Raw genomic sequence first — 13,785 nt, 5'->3', positions numbered from 1 at the left:
AAGTCGCGATCGATGACATGTCGCCCTTGATATCCAGACGTTTGAGGAGTCCACATGAATTGGCAGAAGATGAAACCCAATTGATGCCGCGCTAATCGCAGGCAGTGGGGAGGGCCATGTCGAAGTGAGGCAGTTAGCCATGCATCGGAGCCAGCTAGGGTGCGGTGTAGGCGCACCATTCAGGATGGGCAAGCCAACGCAGCAGCTCGCGACCCGCCTGTCGGTCCATGCACCTGGCAGTGGCACACGCCCACGGAGGGTTCGGGGAGGCCCCAAACCCGTTTGAGGCGAGGAATCGCTGGCATGATTCCATGGTCCCTCCCGGATACTGCAGGCCAGACGAGGGCCCGAGGGTGAGATTTGCCCGACATGCAGGAATTATTGCAGAGAATTAGGCTGTCAGGGAGGGGAAGGATGGGAGAAGGGGAGGATGACAGGCGGAGAGAGAGGAGAGGAGACGGAGTAGAGACGGTGAGACGGCCAGACGGCCAGACGGCCTTACTTGCTTTACTTACCTGACATGACAACAACGCCCAAACGGGGAAAGGCCCAACCCGCGGCCCTAAACCCAATCCAGCCCCGCGACCACCCAGCGCTCACGTGATTCCCTCCCGGCCGCACCGCCTTTCTTACGACTTTCAACCTCCCCCGAGAATCCCCAGGCGACGCTATCATATCCCCGATCGATTCGGCGCTGCCAATTGTCTACCTCCACACCATGTTCTTCGCCAGGCGATCGGTGGCTTCGGCGCGGCTCCTGCTGCGGAATCAGCAGCCCCGGCGATTCGCTTCCTCCCACCATGCTGAGCCCGTGAACGAGTCCTTCGGCGTACGTCCCCTCCCTTCCCCTCCCCCAATGGGAGCTAGCAAGCAACCATCACATCACCCCCATGGCCACGGAGCTATGGCAGATGGCAGATGGCACTGTTCCTGCTTGGAAGGCGTCGCCCAGTGATCTCGCCCCGGGGAGCTAACGAATGATACAGCGCAGTTTCTACGTCACCGTCGGCACCTTCGCTTCCTGCTTCGTCCTCTACCGCATCGTCAAGAGCACCGAGGATGCTGGCGCCCAGTCCTGGATCTCGTCCCTGATCGAGAAGTACACGCCCTCGCAGGAGGTCTTTGAGCAGCGGAGTGCTATCCGCACCGCCGCCATGGAGAAGATCGCCCACGACCGCCATCTGTTTGGCAGTCAGGGCCCCAGGGAGTCCTTCGACCTGAAGCAGCCTGAGTACGTCGCGGCCCTTCCATTCCCTGCCCTGCCTTGCGCCCCCTTGCTCTCCCAACCCTGGAACGCATGCATTAACCCAATTACCTACCTGCAGGGTCAGCTTCAACAACTCACCCCCCTACAATGTCATCCCCGGCCAGAGCGCCAACCTGAACCACGTGATCGCTCACTACGAGCAGAAGAACCTGGAGCAGGAGCAGGCCCGTGTGGCCCGCATGAACGCCCAGGGTGGCTCTCTGTATGACTAGAGTGAACAAAAGGCATTTTGTGTGTTATGAGGTTCGGGGGATGATGTCGGTAATAGACACCGGATAGCAGCGTATGTTTGTTGTACATATAACAGGTCAAAGTCCAAGGTTTCTCTTTTTTTTGTTTTTTTTTCCCCCTATCGTTCTTTACGAGACGGTGGCAACGTCATCCCATCTTTCAGCTTGTAGATCTATCAAAAATCCATCCAAGGATACACCCGTCGAGCCCGACAGACTGTCTATGTCGATCGGGTTGCGACCGATATGATAATGCAATGCGTGTACACACTACACAGAGCGCATGAAACCGCTGGCCCAATCAGATTGTACGTTTATCTAAGCGCCGCCATTACTATTGCCTAAGGACAACCTCCAAGATGACTCTTCCGACACCCTCAGACTTGACATCCAACCGCTCCTCGACCTTGAGCTGGTCGCCCCCGACGACTCCTCCCAGCACAGCAAGGAACTCATCCACTCCACCGCCAACCCCAAAGTAAACCTTCTTGGCCGCGACCAACGCGCGGCTCCGGGCCCCCTCCGCCACAGGACGACGTAGCAGAGCGAGCAGGGTTTCGGAGAACGCCACCAACGACGCAGGAGAGTAGATCGTCTCGCTGGCCAGGATCAACGCGCTGCGGGCCCCCGGCTGGCCAGACGCGAATACCAAGTCCACGAACGCGGGCGACCAGGCCCCGGAGACGAAATCCACTGTGATGCCTCGCTTGGTCAGGTCTGTCCGGAAACTCTCGACAAGCTCGGGCGTGATGTCGAGCTCTTCTTCTTCTTCTTCTTCTTCTTCTTCTTCTTCTTCTTCCTCCTCCTCCGCGGGACGGTCCTCCGTCTCCGTCTCCGTCTCCGTCTCAGGCGAGAAGGCGGCCTTATCCCGCCGAGAGACGATGTGATTCCAGGTTAGCAGCAGGTTGGGGAAGGTGACGAGCCGGAGAACGGCGGAGTTGTAGTCCGCGAAAGTGAAATGGGTTCTCCGTGATGAGGGCGCATCGTCAGATAGAAGCTGTGCAAAGAGCGCAAGCGAAGGGACTGCCGTTCCTGCGCCGAGCTGTAGATTGGGGCGGTGTTAGTGACCCATAGGATGCGGTTCCAGTCGTCTGTCTCACATACCTCGATGATATGACGGTCTTCGACGGGGTTCGCGGACTCGTCGGCGTTGACGAGTAGTTTGGCCAGGTCGAGGGCGCATTCCCACGTCTTGAAGCCGCCCTCGTAGAAGTTGGGCTTGATGTCGCCCTTCTCCAGGCCGGCGATCAGTTCCTCGTTGTCCTCGTCGGGGGTGTCTTCGGCCATCAGTTGGGTCCGGATGTCGAACACCTCCCGACGAGCGAGGGTGATGGGTTTCCCCGAGTTCGCATCCTGGGGAGATCGGATTGCAATCTTGTTGAATGAGATTAGGGATGGGAGGCTTGGGACCTGTAGGACGGTTACCTGCTGTCATAGATGGGGGAATTGATGTGTCGCCCAAGTCGAATGTGTTCACTCGGATGGATGGTCGAGTATATGCAATGCATAACCCAGTGAGTAGACTTACCCATTGGGCCATATCATGTTTTCTGGGTGCAATGAGCTCCGGCAGAGAAGCACTGGCATCTGTGGACTGCGCAGGGTTGGTCTCGACCGTCTCATTGACCTCGGAATCGTCGATGTCCAGGTCGATGTCATCCCCCGCGAAGCCAAAGCTGAACGTGGAAGTCATGATGACGAGGAATTTGGCGTCACGGCTACTTCGGACCAGCCTGAGTATTCAAGATTCAACCTCCGTCGAAGGCTGGAAGCAATTCGTCCGTCCACTATGGTGGGGTAATAATCTTCTAGTCTACTTGAGATGTTGAAAGAGTGAGGGTCGAGGATTCCAATCGCAGGCAGAACATCCGCGGTGTAAAAGCCAGGGGAGCTTTTCGATGCTATGACCGGTTATTTCGAGATGAGAGCGAGTTAAAAGCCCGTGGCCAGGGTCTGCAGCTCGTGGTTGAAGCTCTTGTCCAAATTTTTGCCATCCATACATAACCAACTATCATTGATGACTAAGCATCGCGCTTTTAACTAGTTATACAGACGCCAATGCTCTCTATGCTCGATGTCGACTCTACGCATACTATAGCTTGGAAGCAAGTGCACTTGATACATCCTAAGCATCCAGGGTTCCTTTCGTACCCAATTTGCGCTTTGATCATATATCATCTCTCTATGGCATCGTGCTGAGCTTACTAGTACCATCTGCGGGAATTCACTCTGATCTCTGGCTGTCCTTGGCAAGGTACTTGCAGTCTTGATGGAATCAGGGTAAATGCGATTGAATTTTTGAAGTGTCATGAAGGGGTGAGCCGACGTTTTCGCCCAGCACCCTGTGTCGTCGTTACATATGTCTATAACGTAGAACGCTCTGTCTATTATAGTCCCAATGATGCCGGATACAAAATGTTCTCAAACATTTACGCAGTGCCGTTCTCCTGTTTGCTGGCCGCCACGGCCTTGTCGAGAGCCTGCAGGACATCGGCCGTGAGATCCTCCGCATCCTCCACACCGCAGGACATGCGGACGAGATCGTCGAAGACACCGGCGGCCTCGCGCTGGTCCTTGGGGATACCCGCGTGGGTCATGCTGGAGGGAACCTCGCACAGCGACTCGACACCGCCCAGACTCTCCGCCAGGGTGAAAATCTTGGTGTATTTGCAGAACTCGTGGGCACCCTCCTGGCCACCCTTGATGCGGAAACTGAGCATACCACCACCCATACCCTGGCGGTGTTGCTTGATGGCGATGGCACGGTGGGGGTGAGAGTCAATGCCGGGGTAGTTGACGGAGATAACGTGGGGAGAGGCTTCAAGGGCCTTGGCGACAGCCGTGGCGTTCGTGGTCGCCTCGCGCGCGCGCAGGTGGAGGGTTTTGAGACCCCGGTGGGCGAGCCAGCAGTCGAAGGGGGAGGGGACGGCGCCGATGGCGTTCTGGAGGAAGGTAAGACGCTCCTTCAGGCTTTCCGAGTTGAAGGCAGCCACACCCATGAGGACATCCTATCTCAGAATTAGTGAACCGTCTTTGTGTGGCAAAGAACACGGCGCGTACCGAGTGACCGTTGATGTACTTGGTGACGGAGTGGACGACGATGTCGGCACCGTGGTCCAGAGGGTTCTGGACGTAGGGGCTCATGAACGTGTTGTCCACCACGACCAGGATACCATGTCTGTGAGCCACCGCGGCGATCTTCTCGATATCGACCAGGCCGAGCGTGGGGTTGGAGGGGGTCTCGATCCAGACCAGCTTGGTCTCGTTCGGGCGGATCAACTGCTCGACATCGACCTCGATGCAAGGGGAGAAGGTCACATGGACACCGTGGGCAGAGGCGACCTTGGTGAAGTACCGGTGGGTTCCACCGTAGACATCGGAGACGGAGACGACGTGGGAGCCGGCGGCGAGGGACTGCAGGACCACGGCGGTGGTTGCGGAGCCGGAGGAAAAGGCCAGGGCATATTTGGCGTGTTCCAGAGCAGCGATCGCCTGCTCGAAGTTATCGCTAACCAAGAGTCAACATCCGCGCAAGTATTTCCAGCAGTCCAGCGATTCATTCATCATTCATCCCACTGACCGGTTGGGGTTCGAGCTCCGGGTGTATTCGTAGAGACCGACGGGGTTTCCGACGCTGGTTTGCGCAAAGGTGGTGGAGAGAGTGATCTAGAGTTTGGGATGGGGGGGGTCAGCCTTCCTGCTTTCTGCGTGGAGAAGATGCGAACTAACAGGAGCAATGACAGCGCCGGTGGTGGGATCGTGGGGAGAACCGGCGTGGACGGCCAGAGTGCCGAAGCGGCGATCCTGAGGGGTCGCGCCTCCGTTCTGGGAGGGGAATTCTGTGTGGCCGACCATTGTCACGGGGGGGGGTGTGAAGAAGATGGAGAGAGAGAGAGAGGATGGATTGGAGAACTGGCAGGGGGATGAAGTTTAAAAAAAAAATTTAAACAAAAAAAAAAAAAAAAAAAAAAAACCAGCTACCACTGAGGTTGCTTTGTTTCTAATTGCGCGCGGGTTTGATCTGGTCTTTGTCTTGGGGTAGGTAGTTGGTGACAGTTAATAATAACAGGCTGACGATGAGATCACGGCACCCCTGCAAGGCGCAATCAAGCGGTTATATAAAGTTCATTGCGTCTGGGGTTACGATTTGTAAGTGCAGGCCGGAACAAGCCCCAAAAAAGATCGGTGAGCATCACGTCCGGATGGCCACTCGCAGGGGAAAACTCGGATCTGCCTGGGATTTCTGTTACGTCGTGCGGACCGGATGCTGGAGAACTATAGGACAAGGAGCGGCTGGAGGACCCGCGCCGGGCCAGAAAAGGCCCCGAAGCCTTGAAGAGTCCCAGTTGGAGATTTCCCCCCCCACCGGCGGCTGCCCTTCGCCGCCGTTAACCGTGGCCGGTGGGGTGGAGGCCGTCGCGCTTCCGGATGTAAATAGATAGCACTAATAATACTACGCTGTGTTATATCCATCCCTTGATTGCGCCTTTGAAATGTCATCGGATCTGCACGTGCAGCAAAATCATGTCATTAGTATTCATCCGGGGTAATTCCCCCCCCCCCCCCCAATTATTTTTTTTTTCTTTTTAAGAAAAAATAATATACATCCCAGCGTGGTATATCCAACCCCACATACAAAAATTCTATCATCCTGTGCAATAAACAAACCCACAGCCATCAATCACCACCATGACGTAGGTCCCAACCCAGCCATTTGCATAGATCCCTATGACACGTGAGCACGTCTTCGGATGCAAGGGACACTCAATGGCAATAGATCCAGTCACTTACTATAATAGAATACGGCGCCTTGCGCTCAATCGTAGCGCCATCCCCAAGATCGGGGGCATTGGGGATCTGATCGTGCCATTCTTCCATCTCAACCCGGAACCGGACGATTTCTCCGACATCAAAGTAGAATGTGGAGCCGTCTTCATTCTCCCAGATCCAAACCTGGTCGGCGTAGTCGCTGGTGCACGTCAGTAACCGGGACAAGAGGTGGGGGAAGCTCCAGTTCACTCACAACCGGGCGCCATCCAGCAGAAGGTCCGGGGGCACAAGGATATCGTTGAAGAACTCGACGGCAACTAGGCACAGTAAGCATGACGGTCAGCTGGTCGATATACCCGCACTGCTTACTTTTGATGCCGTGCTCGGTAGCACTGGAAATCTTGCCCAGCACGATCTCCCCCTTGAACGGGCGGAAAACAATCAGGCGGAATTTGACTGTAGTCCATGTCAGTTGCGCTGCTAGCAAGGACTGACTCTCGAGTTCAGAGAGGGAAAAATTACCGTTCACATTGACCAGCCCGGTGCCATGGCCGATCAGACCATCGGACGACTCGAGTAGGTCGTAGAACCCGATGCATAGGCCGATTTTTTGGATGACCTGCGAACGAGCGTCAACCAGGGCTCATGTCGAAGTCCATCATTTCACAGAGGTTCCCGATCGGAGTCCGCGTTGGGATGAAGGCGACGATGTTCCCACATACCTTGTTGGCATATTTCTCGTTGATGTTATCCTCAAGAGCCACAGCGCTATATTTGGAGAAATCCTCCGGGGAGATCTGTATCAGATCGGAGATCGTAGTCTAGAGAACACCAGTCAGCACCTCCTCTGCGGGTTCCCAGGGACCATGTAACTGACAAGGATAAACATGATTGGGGGGGGGGGGGGGGGGGTGGAGGTGTCGGTTGAAGCAGTAGCGCTGGACCGGAGACGGAGAAGAATCTTTCTTTCTATACCAGCCCGGATACACAAATGGAACAGTCAAAGCGAGCAGGGATCAATTCCATGTTCAGGATCCAGTCCGCTTGTCTCGCATAGGGCAGTCTTTCCGGGTTACACTTTCCGCAATCCCAGATGCATGCTACGATTCTCCAGCTGCGACTTGACGAGGGCCTCGACCAATGGCAGGCGGCCGATCGGCCTGAATTTTCGGCCTGAGGGCGCGGGCCTCACGCACGTGATTGTGCCACGTGACCATGGCGCGATTCCTCTTTCTGCCCGGAACGGAACAACGACGCTGTCACTCATGCTCCGCCGGGCCTTTTATGCGCTGGGACGTCGCGAAGTCTTCGCCATCCTGTGAGGATGGCGTACATGCTGCCTCACTCTGAAGGTCGACTGAGATCTTCTCGCCATGAACTCCCAGGGGTTCTCGTTTCCCCCTCCTCCTCCCCCTCCTCCTTCCCAGCAGCACCAGCAACCACAGCAACCGCAGCAACAGCAGCAGTACCATCATAATGCTACTTTCAACTCGCAGTATGGAGGTCAGGCGTACCATGGCCAGCGAGGTGGCCGTGGTGCCGCCACACACTACAGGGGCCGGGGAAGAGGGTATGGTAATCGAGGAGGAGGCGGAGGAGGAGGTCGTGGGGCTCATTTCATGACCCCCGATGCCAGTCGTGCATATCCTACTGCCGTACCTTCAGGCGTCGGCTATAACCAGATGAACTACTCGGGGTATACTACGCAGCCTTTGTCGGCCACTCCACAGGCCCTTCCGACGACCCAAGTCACGCCTTCGACGGCGTCAAATTTTCAGCGCCCTCCGAATGCCGCCTCCTTTGCCGCTCCGCAACCTTATACACAAGCTCCCACGCCTCCTGTGCCGCCCTACCAAGCCCAACAAACGTACGGAAGGACTTATGCCCCGCCTACTGCACAGCCTGCGCCTACATATCCGTCTGCTATGCCCACGCATCAACATGTCAACCCGCCAGTTCAACCGCCCATGATGGGACCGCCCATGCGCTGGGGGTTTGAACACCAGGGACCAACAGGCGCTTTCAACGGCCCTCAGCGTGGCCCTCAGCGAAATGGGCGTCCTTTCAATGGCTACGGTGCACAGTCACCCACGGGAGACAGGCCAATGCACCATGCGAACAAGCGTGATCACAATTCCGCCTTTGGCAAACCCCAATCAGTCGCTCCGCGGATTCCAGCACCGCCCGCGGTCCCGAGCTTTGGCAACCCTCTGCCCTCCAAACCGCCTCCGCCAGCCGATGCCGCGCGAAAGCCGAAAAAGAAGAAGAGAAAGCATAACCAACTTGGCCTGACACCGAAAACGGAGGATCACGAGTCGAGCGATGAGGAAGATGATGCGGACGAGGAATCCAGACTAGCCGCTGGAAGTGCGGGTGCTTCGGCGCCTTTGCAGTTTACATACCGCGGGCGAACCGCCACCCTGAAATCGCCAGAAGAGATCGCCGCGTGGATCGAGGAGCGGAAGAAGCGATATCCCACCCAAGCGCGGATCGATGAAAAGAAGAAGGCTATGGAGGAGGCAAAGAAAGCTCGGCAGGAGGTGCAGCGACAAAGGGATCAGCGCCAAAAGGAAATGAAACAAGCCCAAAAGGATGCTCGAAATCGGAAGGATCACGACAAGCAGCCCCCCAAGGAGCAAAGTCCAAAGCCCACGGATCCAATTGACGCGGCGGCCAAGGCCAAGCAAAAGGCCGATAGGCTTAGGCGGAAGCTGATGAAAGAAGAGAAGCGGGTTGCCAAAGCGGAAGCCGATGCTGAAAGGGCGCGGATCAGAGTTGAGGAGCTACAGAAGGGAGCGTCAGATGTCAGCGGGGAGCCACCATCAGCCGGGCAAGAAACCCCGGCCCAACTGGCCTCTACTGATACGGGGCCGCCTGCCTCGGAAATCACCAACAGTGACACCACGCCTGCGACGCATATCACGACAGGTCCAGCGACCTCGGAAGAGGCCCACCTGTCATCTGCTGCCTCCGACAGTAGCGATTGGACATCGTCCAGTGGTTCGGATTCTTCATCTGATGAATCGGACAGCGACGATGATTCCGCGCCGGAGGAAGCGACATCTCGACGGGAGGGACCCGAGCGGGTGCCACCCCCAGCGCGCGAAACCAAGCGCCAAGTGTGTCGACACTTTGCCCGAACCGGCCGCTGTAAGCATGGGAACAAATGCAAATTCTTGCACGAGACGCCGGAGCGAGGCGTGAAATCGAAGCCGGTGCCGGTGGAGCCCAGGGGACGGAAGGGGCTCCTCCAAGCGGTGAGTTTAGCCAACACCATCTGAGATATCTCTCTTAGGGCATGACTAACGAGCACGATGACTAGCTTATGGACCGCCAAAAGGAAGAGGAAGACCGGAATGTGATGGAGGCCATTGTATGGCTCGGGGAGAACGGGTTTCTGGACGCCCCGAAGAAGAAGTCCGAGGAGGCCAACAACCAGGCCTCGGAGATGGATGGCGCCAAGCTGGACGAGCCCCAGGCAGCAGGACCCGAGGGAGCCATGCCCGGACAGGAAGCCGATGCCGCTCCAATCACCGCGTAGCATATGCGCAAAGAGTACAAAGAACCATCGTGCCATGTACATAGACTACTTGCTTCTTGTCCACCACTACTATACTACTACCTACTACATACCCGATCCAAATTCAAACCCAAGCATCCACTTCTCGTGTCGAGCTTTTCGGTCAATGCTCCCCCCCCCCCCCCACCCCACCACAGCCCGAACTATTTGTTTCCTTTCTGGTATAGATAGCACTTTCTTGACCCTTGACTCTTGACTCTTCCCATTTCAGCCAGGAACCAGCTAGAAGCAGACAGAGATTTTGGCAATGGGGTATTTTTAGAGGGACGGCGGCCCTCCCAGCGAATGAAGGGCAATTCCGCAGCGGCTCTTCGGTTAAAATTTCGCCCCCCCTCCCTTCCCCGCCCGCTTTGGGTTTGCGCTCGGAAGTTTGGTTCCTCGAAGATACGGAGTGTCTATCTAGTCCAGTCTAGTCTCAGTTGCTGTTGAGGACTCGAGTGGCGGAATAATGAAAGTTTTATACGGGGTAGATACCCCTCTAGCAGCCAAGTAGATAGTCGGAGGCTAAGACCGTTCGGATCCGAAGATCCTTGACGAGTTGGGCGATGCAGCGGATTCCTGCAAGAGGCAAAGGCCTGGTGGCCTGGGGACCGGAGTCGGTCGGTCCTTAGGCAGCCGGCATAAGTAAGTAGATGATGGAGAGCCGGAGAGGTTCGGGGACTTCATTATAGGTCGATCAGCTATACTGGAGGGGCGTTATACATGAGTATCTAGATAAGTGCGAGAGGATCGATGCAGGTACGAGGTGGGTGCCCGAGGGTAGTAAGATGCACGATATCATTTTCTCGACCGGTAGGTAAGGTACATAGGTACGGAGTACTGCGTACTGCTGTGTAAGATATCAAGATATCATGAATAATCCCGATCGGCCGCATCCACACGTCAGTCGTCGCTCAGCACATCCTGATGTGATAAGATGTGTACTGTGTAGGTATCTATCTAGTAAGGATGGCGAATCCTGCGAGCTCAGCTGATGATCCTGATGGCTGGCCTGTATTCTCGTGACGGGTCTTAGCAATTTCCCAGATTTACCACTGATGATGGATCCCTAGACTCTAGCGGGCTAGTCCCAAGGCTAGTCCGTCCGTCGCAGACCCTGAGGTGGAACAACCGCGAGGGTTTAATTTCAATCTTGCCCAATGATCGCCCACGCGCCTTGGGTTGCTCTGCCGGGCGCCCGCGACACCCCTGATCTTGATCACTTCTCACTTATTTGATGGCGGCATTGGCATTGGCATTGGCATTCGTATTGCGGGCTATATTTAAGCACCGAGTCGACTCGACCCTGAAGCGTGGCGTCCGGGGCTATCGAAAAGTATGTGTCGAGTATTGTTGCCACACCAGGCGATGCGATGAGTCCAAGCGTGCCGGTGGAGGAGGGACGCTACGGCGGAGTCCGGCCCAAGAGAGGGGTCGAAGGGGATTAGCGCAACCCCCCCCTCCTTTCCCAAAGCTGAGGATGTGCTCCGATACAGCAGGTACGCCCGGTACGCTAGCCTGGAATCCTGCCAGGAACAGGAAGACCCGCCACGCTAGTGCCTTAGCCACTGGGTAAGGTTCGAGCGAGCCATCCATCCATCCATCCATCCATCTACACCATGCCCGCTTATTGTGTGTGCCCTGCTGCCATAGTAGTAGTAGTAGTAGTAGTAGTGGTGGTGCTGGTGCTGGTGCTCTCGCCCTCACCGGCCCTCGTGCCTTCCCGACTTGTACATACATAGACAACGGTTCCCCCGGTCGTTCGTCCCTTCCTTTCTTTTCCTTCTTCTCCTCCCTCCCTCCTTCCTTCCCTCGTGCGAGTTCCTCATTCGAACACCGTCCATCGTTCCCTGTCACTCTTTTGACCGTCTATCTATCTGTCTGTCTTTTACTTCCAAACATCCTTTGCGCACCCCCCGGTTTACGTTTACGTCTGTATCGTATATCCTGTCCAGCTTCATACTACCACTGTCTCGAGTCGCTTCGTCATTCGTCATACACACCCCAAATCTCCATCCCACTCCATCAATATGCGTTCCATCTTCTACCTTGCGCTCAGCGCCATTGTCACTCTCGCGGCTGCGTCCGAGAACCCCTTCAGCGTCCCTGAAGGTGGTTACGAGTTTGATGCCGGTAGCCCGACCACCCTCTCCTGGGACCCGACCACCAGCGGTACTGTGACCCTGAGACTCCAGTGGGGTGCTGTCTTCACCACCAGCAGCGGCGATCTCATTGCCTGTAAGTCACCCCCCCCCCCCCCCCCTTCTCCTGCCCGGATAGGTCGGGATATACTGACCTCCCCCAGCGAGCATCGACAACTCGGGTAGCTACACCTGGACTCCCTCTGCCGACCTGGTCAGCCGCTCCGACTACACCGTGGAGATCATTGACGACGCCGACACCAGCATCGTCAACTACACCCCGCGTTTCTCCATTGCCGGCACCACTGGAACCGCCACCACCTCTGCTGCCTCGTCTACCACGAGCTCTGTTGCCAGCACCTCGTCCACTGAGCAGACCGGTACCACCACCGCTACCACCGCGACCACCGCGGCCACCACCGCTACCACCACCGCCTCGGGGACTAACTCCACCTCTTCTGCCACCGACCCCGCTGCCACTACTGTCAGCATGGCCTCGTCCTCTGCCAAGTCCAGCTTTACGGTCTATCCCAGCACCAGCTCTGCCAGCGCCAGCGTGACTGGTGTCTCCACCAACGCCGGCATGGCTAACCAGGTGTCCATCGGGATGATGGCCCTTGTTCTGGGTGCTGTTGCCCTCGCCTAAGCGCGTGACGACCCTTTCCGTGCCTACCGATACCATGGTCGGACGAAAGATACCTTTTCACTTTCTGGTACATAGATTTTGAGCGCCTTCGATTATGTCTTCTCCACCACCGTTTTCTTTTCACTTCTTACGCCCTCTTTGGACTTCACTTCGTTTGCCCGCATCGCGGTCTGGGATTGCCTGGGACCGTCCGTCACGGGGGTTGAGCCTGTGTCGGCACGAACGGTCCCTGGTCAGTTCCCGTTCGGCACTGGTGTGGGCACTTCAATTATTACTACGACTTTGTTTTCTTTTTTTTTTTTTAGCTCCGGACCTAATGGGTTGGACAACGGGCATTATGGAGTATGTAGATACGCATCGTGTAATGAATGATTAGTCTAGCATGCATGCCGCAAGCCGATTGGATTGAACCAGCCTCCTGGGCTGTAGGGCGTCGAGCGAGTAGATGGGGTGTAGGCCGAGCCTGCATCATGAAACGTTGAAGAATCTAACGGAGTGGGGGCGGGCCTTGTGCCTTGCGTGTGGACGGCCCACTGGGATCTCGACTGCCAAAGACCGCCTTTGATGGGGAGTGGTGACAGACGGGAGAGGGATGGGTTGATGGCAATTCCAGGGCGAAGCAAGGATGCGACTGAAAGGACTTTTGCCTGGCTATTTCCCCGAAGCACGCAGCATCCATGGAAGCGCTCCGGGAAGAAACAACAAGCACGGCTCCTAGATGTATCATAAAATGCAACACCGACATTCAAAAGTACAATAATTTCCATTCGGTCCAAACGTCTAGGTAGGTAGCTATATAGTATACCTATCACGTGGTAGATACCCTGGGACTGGGACTGGCCAGCCGTCTAGAATCTGAGACGGGAAGATCCAAGGACATCATCATCCCAACATCCCAGATATATAATCCCAAGACCGTTGGGGGTTGGCACTTGGCAGGTGAGTCCCGAGTCCCGAGAGCCCAGTAATCAGTAAGACTATAAGAGCCAGACAAGGGTCCCCACGCGACGATGTGGAGGGAGGGGAAATGACCATCAGCATGCGGCGTGCGCAGAACAAAGCCGGAAATTAAACGGTCTTGAGAGACTCTTGGCTTGCTGGTGACGGTGTAATGAAGGGGAATTAAATTAAATCCGGAAACTTGAAATTGGGGATTGGCGATTGGAAATTGG

The 13,785-nt window shown here is 56.1% G+C and overlaps 7 protein-coding genes across 7 annotated transcripts; 4 read left to right on the top strand and 3 right to left on the bottom strand.

Annotated features, from left to right (window-relative positions):
• The first annotated feature begins 656 nt into the window (after nt 1-656).
• BO70DRAFT_321251 (putative NADH-ubiquinone oxidoreductase 178 kDa subunit) lies at nt 657-1,587 on the top strand. Its single transcript, XM_025540509.1, has 3 exons — nt 657-829; nt 987-1,231; nt 1,326-1,587. Exons 1-3 carry the CDS (start codon nt 719-721, stop codon nt 1,477-1,479), a joined length of 510 nt encoding a protein of 169 aa, XP_025396151.1. The 5' UTR covers nt 657-718; the 3' UTR covers nt 1,480-1,587.
• Nucleotides 1,588-1,808: 221 nt separating this feature from the next.
• BO70DRAFT_382077 (protein-histidine N-methyltransferase) lies at nt 1,809-3,447 on the bottom strand. Its single transcript, XM_025545514.1, has 3 exons — nt 3,026-3,447; nt 2,602-2,907; nt 1,809-2,539 (listed from the first exon to the last, which is right to left on the bottom strand). The coding sequence occupies exons 1-3, from the start codon at nt 3,188-3,190 to the stop codon at nt 1,832-1,834; spliced, it is 1,179 nt and encodes a 392-aa protein (XP_025396150.1). The 5' UTR covers nt 3,191-3,447; the 3' UTR covers nt 1,809-1,831.
• Nucleotides 3,448-3,681: 234 nt separating this feature from the next.
• On the bottom strand, nt 3,682-5,410 carry BO70DRAFT_382076 (cystathionine gamma-lyase CYS3). Its single transcript, XM_025545513.1, has 4 exons — nt 5,227-5,410; nt 5,078-5,163; nt 4,558-5,005; nt 3,682-4,505 (listed from the first exon to the last, which is right to left on the bottom strand). Exons 1-4 carry the CDS (start codon nt 5,350-5,352, stop codon nt 3,927-3,929), a joined length of 1,239 nt encoding a protein of 412 aa, XP_025396149.1. The 5' UTR covers nt 5,353-5,410; the 3' UTR covers nt 3,682-3,926.
• A 669-nt stretch (nt 5,411-6,079) lies between these two features.
• On the bottom strand, nt 6,080-7,159 carry BO70DRAFT_321242 (DNA-directed RNA polymerase III subunit RPC25; the record flags this gene model as incomplete). Its single annotated transcript, XM_025540508.1, has 7 exons — nt 6,080-6,223; nt 6,289-6,466; nt 6,521-6,584; nt 6,637-6,723; nt 6,790-6,886; nt 6,990-7,088; nt 7,145-7,159. 7 exons carry the CDS (start codon nt 7,154-7,156, stop codon nt 6,179-6,181), a joined length of 582 nt encoding a protein of 193 aa, XP_025396148.1. The 3' UTR covers nt 6,080-6,178.
• A 716-nt stretch (nt 7,160-7,875) lies between these two features.
• Nucleotides 7,876-9,625, top strand: BO70DRAFT_365171 (uncharacterized protein). Its single transcript, XM_025543998.1, has one exon. It carries the CDS (start codon nt 7,887-7,889, stop codon nt 9,546-9,548), a length of 1,662 nt encoding a protein of 553 aa, XP_025396147.1. The 5' UTR covers nt 7,876-7,886; the 3' UTR covers nt 9,549-9,625.
• Nucleotides 9,502-9,875, top strand: BO70DRAFT_365169 (uncharacterized protein). The gene is made up of 2 exons (XM_025543997.1): nt 9,502-9,524; nt 9,590-9,875. The coding sequence occupies exon 2, from the start codon at nt 9,593-9,595 to the stop codon at nt 9,806-9,808; it is 216 nt and encodes a 71-aa protein (XP_025396146.1). The 5' UTR covers nt 9,502-9,524; nt 9,590-9,592; the 3' UTR covers nt 9,809-9,875.
• A 1,981-nt stretch (nt 9,876-11,856) lies between these two features.
• On the top strand, nt 11,857-12,472 carry BO70DRAFT_252797 (GPI anchored serine-threonine rich family protein; the record flags this gene model as incomplete). Its single annotated transcript, XM_025538816.1, has 2 exons — nt 11,857-12,064; nt 12,132-12,472. Coding segments are annotated over 2 exons (549 nt in total), but the record flags the coding sequence as incomplete, so codon positions are not given.
• Between the last annotated feature and the right edge of the window lie 1,313 nt (nt 12,473-13,785).

Source organism: Aspergillus heteromorphus (genome assembly GCF_003184545.1).
Source record: "Aspergillus heteromorphus CBS 117.55 chromosome Unknown BO70scaffold_28, whole genome shotgun sequence".
Taxonomy (NCBI): domain Eukaryota; kingdom Fungi; phylum Ascomycota; class Eurotiomycetes; order Eurotiales; family Aspergillaceae; genus Aspergillus; species Aspergillus heteromorphus.
The sequence above is the reverse complement of the archived record's forward strand: the minus strand, read 5'-3'. Positions and strand labels throughout refer to the sequence as shown.